The sequence below is a fragment of the Rhinatrema bivittatum genome, chromosome 4, assembly GCF_901001135.1.
Source record: "Rhinatrema bivittatum chromosome 4, aRhiBiv1.1, whole genome shotgun sequence".
NCBI lineage: Eukaryota > Metazoa > Chordata > Amphibia > Gymnophiona > Rhinatrematidae > Rhinatrema > Rhinatrema bivittatum.
Window position 1 is genome coordinate 408,943,432 of NC_042618.1, and position 12,343 is coordinate 408,955,774.

Here is a 12,343-nt window from a genome sequence, read left to right on the forward strand (position 1 = left end):
TCCATGTGGTGCCTCTAACCTGCCTTTATATCCTTTGTCTTCAGTGGGATCTGCGTAGTCAGTGGAATCAACTAACTTGACCACTGTCAACGATAGTGCAGGTGTCAGCAGACATGAAACAGGAATTGCACTGGTGGTTAAACCCCTATACGCTCCAGAATGGAGCTCTATTTTGTACTCTCTCCCATCAAGTAACCCTAGCGACGGACGCTACCATGAAGGGATGGGGCGCGGACATAGGATTCTATCACAGCCAGGGCACTTGGTCTCTCGAGGAAAGCCAGTTTCAGATCAATCTGCTGGAACTAAGAGCAATCAGATATGCTCTGGCAATGTTCACACATCTTCAAGGAAAGAATATCATGGATGGTGGCCCCCACCATTTAGAATTCTTTACCTGTGGAATTGCAGCTGACATCTTGCACAAAATCTTTTGTCTATGCTGAAAACCTATTTAAGCTAGCGTATCCTGAGCATTGATCATTAATTTTGGCATTTAATGTTTGCTGCTACTGGAAGTAATTTATCTGGGGTTGAATTCCTTTGTCAACTGTTTTTATTCTTTATGATGCTGTCATTTTATGTCTTTATATTGAGAACAATTATGAATATTTGATATTGTAAGTTACCTAGAGCTTGTCACCAGGCAGCTAATAAACGATTCAGACAATTAAATTGCAATGTTTTAAGTCATCAAACCGGGTGGGGTACAGGATCCAAGGACCCTCTGCCAGGAAGCATAAAAGACTTCGCAGTGGGCAATCAGGAATCAAGCTGCTCTACAAGCCACCTATGTTTCATGGATCTCCAGCATGCTTACAAATCACCTTAGAGTATTTTGCATACATGAATGGTGTCTGCAACAATCGGCAGTCAACAAATTTGACTTATGGAAGCATCTGCTGTCAATCAACCAAAACAGCTTGACAAATTTTGCTCCATTCTACCTAGCAATCTCAGATTAGCTCAGGATGCTTTCTTAATTGATTGAGGAACCAAGCCCTCATGTATGCTTTTCTGCCAATACCACCGTTCATCATTTCAGTACAAAAGCCTTCTGTAAGACCTTGCTCACTTGATCTTCATAGGTCCAGCATGGCCCAGGCAAATATGGTTTGCATATCTTGTATAGCTTTTCAGCAGTTCTTTAGTACATCTGGGAACAGCCCCCTCTACTGCTAGCTCAAAACAGAGGTATACTGTATCATCTGAATCTTCCATCCCCTTAACTTGATGGCTTGGATGTTGAAAGCTTAATAATTGCTTCTCTGACTTTGCCTAGAGACATTGAAGACATAGTGGTTTCTGCTAGGAAAAACTATGCCTTCAAATGGAAAAGATATTCCATGTGGTACCATCAAAAGGCCTTGGATCTATTCTCATGCAAGCCCAAACATCTGCTAATGTACTTGCTTTTCCTTTCTGATTCAAGCCTTGCTATATCCTCTGGAAATAAAAATACATCTCAGCGGCATAGCGGCTTACCTTTTTCAGTGGACAATAAACCCATCTCTGCTCATCCACTGATACTGAGATTTATGAAAGGTTTATGGCTTGTAAAATCTCTAGTTCCATAGGTCTTGAATGTTGTCCTTTCTCAATTGATGAAACCTCCTTTTCAATCTCTAGAGACTGCTTCTCTTATGTTTTTAATATGAAAAATAAATTTCCTTGTAGCAGTGACCTCAACTAGAAGAGTCAGCGAACTTCAAGCTACCATTCATTATCCACCATATATACAGTTCTTCCACAATGGTGGTGCTTCACACTCACCCTGTTTCTACAATTGTGGTTTCTGGTTTCCATATCGATCAGTTCATCATATTTATAAGAACATAAGAGATGCTATACTGGGTCAGACCAAGGGTCCATCAAGCCCAGTATCCTGTTTCCAACAATGGCCAATCCAAATCGCAAGTACCCAAACATTAAATAAATCTCAAGCTTCAGACTGGCAGCCCTGGTGCTGCCTTGGAGGAAGAAGGTCTCATGATGGGAGAGCACCAACCAGGTGCAGCAGGAAAGGATCCTGTAGCAAGGACCTGCTCTCCAGGTGATGCATTGTCCTTTCGTACTGAGGATATCTCCCCAAGGCCTACTGCCCAGGAGGGAAGGGTTAGGTCAGCCGTCATAGTTGGTGATTCGATTATTAGGAATGTAGATAGCTGGGTGGCTGGTGGGCGTGAGGATCGCCTGGTAACATGCCTTTCTGGTGCGAAGGTGGCGGACCTCATGCGTCACCTAGATAGGATTTTAGACAGTGCTGGGGAGGAGCCGGCTGTCGTGGTACATGTGGGCACCAACGACATAGGAAAATGTGGGAGGGAGGTTCTGGAAGCCAAATTTAGGCTCTTAGGTAGAAAGCTTAAATCCAGAACCTCCAGGGTAGCATTCTCTGAAATGCTCCCTGTTCCATGTGCAGGTCACCAGAGGCAGGCAGAGCTCCGGAGTCTCAATGCGTGGATGAGACGATGGTGCAAGGAAGAGGGATTCAGTTTTGTTAGGAACTGGGGAACCTATTGCTTGGACAAAGCCGGAAGACAAGATTCCATCTTCGGCCAGTCTGTCCTGCGTAACTTATTTCCAACATGACGTACCTACACCCTTCCGCCTGCCCGGTGGGGTTCAGGATGCCCTCTACCAAATTCCACCCCAGTTGTTGTGCCTGTTGCATGCCGTTGGGTACATTTGGTGCATGTTAGGACATCCTCAGCTCGGTACTCACCCATATGTGAGGACTACCATCCTGTTTGTCCTGTGAGAAAGCAAATGTTGCTTACCTATAACAGGTGTTCTCACAAGACAACAGGATGTTAGTCCTCACGAAACCTGCCCGCCGCCCCGCAGTGTTGGGTTCGTAATGTTTTATTTTATTTTTCGGCACTGCGTGTAGCTTTCAAATAAGACTGAAGGGGGACCCATGCTGGCTGTAGGGTTAATGCCATGCTGGGCATGCCCAGTAGGGGCCAGTCAAAGTTCTGGAAACTTTGACAGAAGTTTTCTATGATTGGGCTCCATCCTGATGATGTCACCCATATGTGAGGACTAACATCCTGCTGTCCTGTGAGAACACATGTTACAGGTAAGCAACATTTGCTGTAATCCACTATGACGCTTAGATCTCATTTGAACACATAATTACTGTTGCTCATGGTGCCAGTAAATAAGAAGACTAAGCGCCATTCTCTTTGTGTTGCTTGTCATATAAGGGCTTCTCCTCCTGACCTGTCTTCCAACATGTCAGTGTTGTTCGAATGCTCAGGGAGAGTTGGCTTCCTAGCAGTTTCCTCAGCCTGGATCCTCTCATTCTGATGATGGTCTGGTTATGGTTTTGGCGGGAAGTGCATCAGATTTTGTTGTTCCTTGACTGGCTCCTCCCCAGGAGATGGCAGCTCAGTTGGGCCCACTCCAGTACCTTGTGGGCTTGATCTGGATCTGGCTTCTTTTTCTTGGGTGGAGTTTTTTTTTTCCAAGGTTTACAAGCCTTTGTTCAGGCGCAGTGCTCCACTTTGCCCACTCCGGTCAAGTCAGACGGCGGCCCCTCCCTCTTCCAATCCTACGGTTAAGCGCTGTGGCACTCCTCAGTTCGCCACGATTATCCCCAGTGGGGACCCAGATGGTACGAATGATGAGGCGGATCCCAATTCCTTGGAAAATGGTGGAATTCCTCCTGGTTTGAAGCCGTATCAAACCATATTACGGTTCTTTCATAGAGATGAGCTACCAGCCCTGATTTCCCAGACATTAAAGATGCTGGGAGTGCCTGGGACGGATTCTGTGTCAGAGCCAAAGAAGAATCCCATTTTGGTCTCCTTGCGTAAAGCCTCTTGCTTTTTTCCTGTTATGGATGTCATTCAGGAATTGATTGATCATGAATGGAATGCCCCGGAGGCAAATTTCAAAGGGGGTTGGGCATTGGAAGGCCTATATCCTCTAAATCCAGCTGTGTGAGAGCATTTGCATTTTCTCAAAGTGGATGCGCTTGTCTGAGCAGCATCTAAACAGACTATCCCAGTGGAGGGAGGAGCTGCCTTGAAGGATGTGCATGATGGGCGGATTGAATCTATCCTTAAGCAGGCCTTTGACGCAGTGGTGATGACCTTGCAGATTGCTTCCTGTTGTGCACTTATGGTGTGTTCTTGTCTGCTTCTCTCTCAAGAGGTGGATGATTCGGGGGTGAATTCCAGAGCAGTTATGGAATCCACTGCTGCATTTTTTGACAGACAAGGGCTGCAATTTAGTCTGTACCTCAGCCAAAAGAGTGGCTTCGGTAGTGGTGGCCAGATGTCAGCTATGGTTGCAGAATTGGCTAGCTGAAGCAGTCTCCAAGGTTAATCTTACAAAAATGCCTTTAAAGGCTCACTCTTGTTTGGGAGTGAGTTGAAAAAGCTGGCCAATAAATAAGGCGAATCTCCAGTTCCCTGGTTTCAAGAGGATAAGAAGCATTTGCAGCGCCCCTTTTCTATGAGTCATCATCTCAGGGGTTCCATGTGTTTTTGTCCCTACAGAAACCCGACCTTTCAGAGGGCTCTGCATTTTGGTAGGCCTCAGTCTTTTCGTCCCCAACAGTCCAAGAGTGGAGCAGACTCGGGTGGCATACTGTCCCGATCTTCCCAATGAAGTTTTATTGATTCACCTGCAGGAGGAGGAGATAAGGGGACACATCTCTTTTATCAGAGCTGGGTTGAGATCACATTGGATCAATGGGTCTTGGAAGTGATATCGGAAGGCTATGCACTAGAATTTCACAGCATTCCTCGGGACATTCCTTGTAAACCTTGAAAACGATTCCTTTTGTCCCTTCCTGGACCTCAAGAGTTTCAACAGTCATCTGTGGGTGACTCATTTTCGCATGGAAACCTTGCAGTCTGTGATAATGGCTGTATAATTGGGGGAGTTTCTGACCTCCCTGGATCTGTCTGAGGCTTACTTTCATATTTTCATCTGTTTGGAGCACCAATGTTTTTTCTTCGCTTCGTGGTGCTGGGTCACCATTATCAGTTTCGGGCACTGCACTTTGATCTGTCCACCACCCCCTGAATGTTTTCCAAGGTTATGGTGGTCGTAGCAGCGGCATTGAGAAAATACGGGATCCTGGTACACCCAATCTTGGATGACTGGCTGATTGAGGCCAAGTCTGTGGCAGAGAGTAGTCTGGTAACCAGCAAGGTACTTTCTTTGCTGCAGGAACTCGGTTGGGTAGTGAACCTGACCAAGAGCAGTCTCCGGTCTTCTCTGTTGTTGGAGTATCTGGGAGTTCACTTCGACACAAGGCTGGGTAAGGTTTTTCTACCAGTTGCACGGATCCAGAAGTTGAGGTCTCAGGTACATCAGTTGGTGAACACTATCTACCTGACGGTGTGGAGCTATCAACAGGTGCTTGGCGGCAACCCTGGAAGTGGTACCGTGGGTGAGGGCGCATAATGCATCCTTTTCAGCACTCCCTGCTGTCTTGTTGGAACCTACAATCTCAAGATCTGTTCAGTTCAGCTCCACTTGCCGATGGAAATCCTCTCGCCTCCAGTGATGGTTACAGAAGGCTCATCTGAGAAAGGAAGTTTCCTTGTCCTCCCCAAACTGGTTGGTGCTCGTGACAGATGTGAATTTCCAGGGTTGGGGAGCTTACTGTCAGGAACTGACGACCCAGGGACGTTGGATGGCTGAAGAGGCTCTCTGAAATATCAGTCGCCTAGAAGCCCGGGTGGTCAGGTTGGTGTGCTTGCAGTTCAGCCACAGACTACTGAGTGTTGAGCAGTCTACACAATGTCGGACACCACAACGACTGTGGCCTACATCAATCGCCTGGGAGGAACCAAGAACCAGCAAGTGTCACAGGAAATAGACCAATTTATGGAATGGGCGGAAGGACTTCTTCAAATGATCTTGGCCTCTCACATTGCAGGAAAAGCCAACGTACAGCAGACTTTCTCAAGAAGGAGAGTCTGGACCCTAGAGAATGAGTGATGTCTGCCAAGGCGTTTCAGCTGATAGTGGATCGCTGGTGCCTTCCGTCCCTAGACCTGCTGGTGACTTTTTGCAATGCAAAGGTTCCTTAATTCTTCAGTCGCAGGAAAGATCCGTGGTCCCTGGGCATCGATGCTTTCGTACAGGTCTGGCCAGAAGATGAATTGCTTTATGCCTTTCCTCTGTGGCCCTAGCTGGATAGGGTCATTCACAGAATCAAAATCCATGGGGTGCTGGTACTCCTGGTGGCTCCAGATTGGCCCAGATGTCTGTGGTATGCGCATTTGCGGAGACTCCTGGTGGGAGGACCCCCTTCATCTTCCTCCACATGTGGATCTGTTGCAGCAGGGGCCGGTTCGCCACAAGGATCCGACTCTGTTCTGTCTTACGTTTTGGCCCTTGAGAGGGCTCGCCTGTTGAAATGTGGATATTCTTCTGCAGTGATTGCTACCTTACTTCGTGTTTGGAAGTTCTCCACTTCTCTAGCATACGTGTGGATTTGGAGAGTGTTTGAGGCGCAGTGCATGGAGCGTTGTGTTCTTCCTTGTTCGGTTAAGATCCCACTTATTCTGGATTTTTTGCAGGATGCGTTGAGTAAAGGATTGACTCTTAATTACTTGAAGATTCAGGTTGCGGCTCTTACATGTTTCAGAGGCATGGTATGTGGTGTCTTCTTATCGTCCCATCCTGATGTGGCCCATTTCTTGAAGAGAGTGAAGTACCTTCTGCCTCTCTTGGTGGTTGCCAGTTCCTTTGTGGAGTCTTAACCTGGTGCTAGATTTTTTAGCAGGCCCTATGTTTAGACCGCTGCATAGCCTTTCCTTGCAGTTATTGACCCTGAAGACAGCGTTCCTGCTGGTTATATGTTCTGTGCATCGCATTTCTGAGTTGCAAGCTTTTTCTTGCTGGGAGCCTTTCCTTCGGGTGACTCCAGGGATGTTGCAGTTGCATACTGTTCCATCCTTCTTGCCTAAGGTGGTCTCGGAGTTTCATTTAAAACAGTCCATTTCTTTGCCGTCCCTGGATAAAGTCATGGATGCGGAGGTGTATTGCCTCCTGAGTTCCTTGGATGTCAAGAGACTTATGCGGTATCTGAAGGTTTCTGAACCTTTCCGAAAGTTTGACAGTCTGTCCTTCATGGTGGAAGGAAGCAGGGTGAATCAGCTTTGTGGGCTATGATAGCTTGCTGGATTAAGAAGGTGGCCACAGCCACGTATATGGATGCTGAAAAGCTGATTCCTACTCAGGTTAGGGCTCATTCCATTAGAGCTCAGACAGAGTCATGGGCAGAGGTTAGGTTGTTGTCTCCCGTCAACATTTGCCGAGCTGGGATGTGATCATCCTTACACATTTTTTCCAGATTTTATTGTCTGGATGTGCAGGCCCGGGAGGACGCAGCCTTTGTACGTGTGGTGTTTACTGGACCAAAGGCAGCCTACCGCCCTGTTCGGGAGTAGCTTTGGTACTTACACTAGTCTTGAGTCCATCTGTCTACACGCTAGGAAATGGAGAAATTACTTACCTGATAATTTCTTTTTCCTTAGTGTAGAAGATGGATTCATCTTCCTGCCCTCGGCTGCCAAATAGTTGTATCAGGGATTACTGGTGGTTGACAGTTTTTAATCGTTTTTTTTTTTTTTGGTTTTTTTTTTTGCTAGTCTGCCCACAGTTGCTTTTGAAGAGAATACTGGCAGGCTGGGGTCACTGCAGGGCTATATATACTGTGACATCAGCTTGCTCCATCTCCATCTGCTGGCAGGGGTGCATAACCCACTAGCCCTGATTCCATCTGTCTACACTAAGAAAAACAAAATTATTTGATAAGTAATTTCTCCATTACCTCCTTTTCGTGTTGGTACCTCTACCATGCAACCCAGCAAACTGTTAGCCTACCTAGTTGCTTTATTTCATTGGTTATCTTGAGGTCATTTGAAATAATTTAGGTCTCTATCTTGTTTTTACAGTTTTCAGTTCTTGTCCTCCTAATTGATATGGGTCTGTACTGCATTGTTGCATTCCAATTGCAGGATTTTACATTTAGTATTGAAGCTCATCTTCCAGACCCTCAGCATTCTTCTGTTTTTTGGGGGTTTTTTTCAAGTCTTTCATTTTTCTTCGCTCTTCTGACAATTTTTGAATTATGTGCAGAAGTCTGTGATCATCCATAATAAGTTACATAGCCTTTACTATGGATATATCTGCTTTTCAGAAATGCCTTCATTTTGGGCCATGCTTAGTGTATTTATTCCAGTTATGTTGCATTTTTGCCTTCAGTGCTTGAGGATAGAACTAATGGGACTGCTTTCTTATTGAGGACAGTGGAGCCCAATCTGATTGCGAGAGAGCTTCATTAATCTGCCCAAAATAAAATTAATTAGAAGATGTTTACAAACTCAACAAAGTAGATGGATAGAGAGTGATTTAAGGGAAGCTTTGGGGAACATTATGGCAGTATCTATGGAAGAGAGCCTTAGTCTTGAAAGGTTTTGGCTTACCAAAGTGGTATCTCTACCCAGCTAATCTGTTCTTTGTTCCTTGGTTTTTTTTGTTTGTTTTTTTTCTTTTACCTATCCAAAATGGTAGGAAGAACTTTGAAGATATTTCGAAAAGCATAAAAATAATAAAAAGTATCTTGATGACAACTGTTGAGTAAATCATTTAACCACCTATTTGGTATTACTGCTGCTTGTCATAAAGAAGATGACTAATGCCTGTGGCTCTTTGTGCCCTCTAGATTCCATGGAGGGAGAAACATCAGACAGCCTTGGAATGGCTCTTGCCAAAGGACCATCTGTTTACAGCCCTTCCAGATACACCTATCAGGTCAGTGAATACAACTTTACATTTCATTGTTCCTTCATAAGAAAGAAAACATCAAAATGTGTCTGAAGTAGTGCAAAGGAAAGAGTGTGTAAGCCCTCAGTTATACTTTGATGCAGATGGCACTATTAGTTGTTAACTTGGGGCCTTTCCATCTTTATTAATGAGGGGCACACTGATAAATTCATTTGAAAGTTCCTAGCAAAAGTTAGCTGTATTATTTTGCAGTACCTCATGTCCATTCATGAGACCTAGGTTAAAAGAGCAATGCTTGACAATGCAGCTGACTGTCTCTTGTCTGTTTAGCTCTTGCAGTCTGACAGTCCTCAGCCGGAATCTCTAAACATCTTCCAACAGAATTCCTCTCCATATAGAGGACATACTGCTCCATCTCCTGGGTACAGCTATCGAGCCTCAGTTCAGAGAACAGGGCATGGACTCTCTGAATCCTCCTCCTTCCCTGTAACTTCCTATCCTAGTCCTGCACACTCAGCTTCCACAGACTCCTCCTCTTCCTCCTCTTCCTCTCTGGCTCAATGCACTGTGAACTCTGGGAGTTATAACAGCCAACAGCTTTCTGGGAGCAGCTCTAGCATCAGCCTTCTGAAGAAAAGTTCCCTCCATAGCCGGAGTGGCAGTGCCACGAGCCCGGCACAACAAATTATTAACATGGACTCCTTACCTTCGGACTCTCAGCCCAGCACTGGTGCTTCAAGCTCTGTCTTAGCACCCCAGGGGTCACGGTCCCTGCACTCAGACTTACGAACGATCAGTCTGTCCAACTCTGGGCAGTCAGCTCTGTATCCGGCCTCCAGGGTATCAGCAGTTTCCAGTTCCCAGCACTATCCACAGCGTGGGACCGGAGTCCATCAGTATCGCCTACAACAGCTGCAGGGGTCAGGCGTGAAGACTCAGACGGGACTTTCCTAGAACTGTACAGGGCATACAGCAGGACGGTACCAGTCCCTCGGCCATTCTGGTGGCCTCCAGGAGCAGCTCTTGGCCCCAGTGCTAGACTAGCACCTGGCGCTGGTGGTGAGGAGGCCAGAGAGTCCCAGAACTGTAGTGTGAAAGTGAGACCAACAGGCAAAGTTATTGGTCTTGTGACATTGGCAGGTGTTGTAAAAATATACAAACAGCAAAACCTGTAAACAGCCTTTAGTGCTGCTGTTTTTGAACATTTTGGAAAGCAAAAATCATGGGAAAGATTCTAAGATTGTATGGCATTGTCCAATTTCTCTTTATCACCAGAACCTCCTGTAGTCACTTGTGCAGTAAAGACAATTTTTATATGAAAACAAAAAAAAAAAAAGTGTGGGCAGATGGGGGAGGGAGGGCTTAAAGGAAAGTCACCTGAATCTGTAATGTGGGGTTCTAACAGCGTTGCAGCGAGGTGTTTAATTCTGTAGATGATCATTCCAGTCACGAAACGGATCAGCACACACTGAGTCCCATCAGCTTGTCCTAGAGGAAGTATCTGTATCTTTTCTGACAGACACAGATGTGTACTTGGTATGAGTTCATGCATGGGCAAAGGATTGCTCTGTGGTTGGTGGGGTCTTTCTGTACTGTGTGTGTGGTGTGGCTGCTGTCAGTTAAGGTCCATAGGTGAGGATGCGCGCGTGTGTGTGTGTGTGATTGCAGGTCTGTGTTTTAAGTGGGTGGGGTGGAAATCTTTTGTCCCTTATCTTTTATCAAGCTGAAGGTTGAGCATTTATTCTTTCAAATCCTGGAAGAAACTAAATTCTAGCTTTTATCAAAACTATAACCAGAAGAAGGCACAAGGTGTTGAGTATTCCGGAGCTGTCTTCATTTAGATATACATGAAGTAATTTGTAGTGGTCATTGGAAACTATATTCTCCTTTGTGCTGAAATATGGTTTAGCATGAAATTTTCTTTCATCTGAAAAGCCAGATTGAGTCGGCATGGGATATTTCACTCTTGCTGCTAATATTGCTCTGGTCTGACACATTTGACAACCAAATCAAAATCTTCGATCTTACCTTTTTTTTTTTTTATACTGAGAAGTCCCTGTTCTGACAAGTAGAGCCTACTGAATACTGACTCTGCAAGCTCGCCTGGTGGGGAATGTCCATTAATGGGAGGCAATGTATGAAAGAGATGAATGAGCAGCATCCTTTTGCTGGATGGATGGAGTGAATCAATGACAGGATGCAGTGCACACTACTGCTTCTCTTGGTAGCATGCTTTTACTTCTAGCACTGGTGCTGCCACGCACTTAGGCTGTGTGCCCAGTCTGTTAAATTCCATATGAATGCCAGCTTATTTCTCTCACTTGTTTACTGTAATATCTGACGTTAGATGTTTTTATTTATCTAATTTTATATTCAGTTTATAACCATTGTAGGTTAGCTAATATACAAAAGTTATAATCCATGGTGCTGCAGTGACTTTACCCTTTTTTTATTTTTGACAAGATAATGCTGTGAGTCTCTCCTTCCCTTCCTTCTCTGTTTCTCTATTTTGCAGTCTCTTTTTTTTGTTTTCTCTCCCCCACCTCCCCTTCCTTTTGTTTTGTGACTGTTACAGAATTTCAGAACTGAAATCAGGTGTTTGTTTGACCTAAGGGAGATATTTTTAAACTATCGAAACAAAGAAATTCATTTTTTCGTAGGGGAAAAAAACGAAGAGAGAAAATACTGTCCGACTGTAAGAGTGTAAGGAATGGGACTCCGATCGCCCTTGTTTTGGGTTTCCGTGCATACTGTATAAAACGTGTAAAAGCGGCATGCTTTGAGCTTCTCAGCTGCAGTCTGCCCTCTCCACAAGCAGGAAACACTTGAGTTGTGGCCGTCCTCGTCTGCAGGCTCTTCAGATATGTGAGGGCCAAGCATTTCCAGCTGTGGTGCTAATGCCAGAGACAAGTGCTATGAGTCGGAGTGAGCTTTTGGAAGAGGGAATACTGCAGCTTTTTTACTCGAGTGGAGTTTTTACACATTGCTGTAACATTTGATCTTTCAAAAGAGATGTCATAATTTTTATAATAAAATACTTACATTGAAAATTGTATATTTGTTGCATTTTCCCTTGCCCCATGCTTGTTTCTCTTGCTCTCCCCCCCTCCCCCAAACCCTCATTTTTGTATCTCCCTTCCCGATGCAACTTGGCCATCACAGTTGTCCTTGGTCAGGAACCGTAAACCGTGTGTCACGTGGACACTGGCTACTAGGAATCCCTGCTGAGTGATGACAGAAACTCCCACCCAGTGGCTATGAACATTGCCTCTACAGCATCCTTGACTGGTCTGAGAATCAAACCTGCCAGGCAGTACACAGCAATTGCCAACAAGCCACCACCAAACTGACCAATCTTTTCTCCCTCTTGAAGTTTTGTTGCTGTTTGTTATCTTTTTAAGTAAAAGTGAAGTTTACTGCTGCAGTATCAACTCAGGTTAGTGCAGAGGTATTTATGGAACAGAAGATGTTTATTATCAAGCTCTTGTAACTGCTTATTACAGTAAAGTGGAGTGGATGCTTGCTCAGAAATTATAAAGATGAGTGGTCAGTGCAGCCACAGATTGCTGACTTGTCAAGTGCT

The 12,343-nt window shown here is 45.1% G+C and overlaps 1 protein-coding gene across 1 annotated transcript in view; it reads left to right on the forward strand.

The window, feature by feature from the left end:
• SETD5 (SET domain containing 5) overlaps positions 1 to 11,810 on the forward strand; it is a 238,685-nt gene extending 226,875 nt beyond the window's left edge. The window contains 2 exon segments of the mRNA XM_029601121.1: positions 8,699 to 8,787; positions 9,091 to 11,810. Coding sequence (XP_029456981.1) covers positions 8,699 to 8,787; positions 9,091 to 9,714 — 713 coding nt within the window. The 3' untranslated portion in view covers positions 9,715 to 11,810.
• Positions 11,811 to 12,343: the final 533 nt, after the last annotated feature.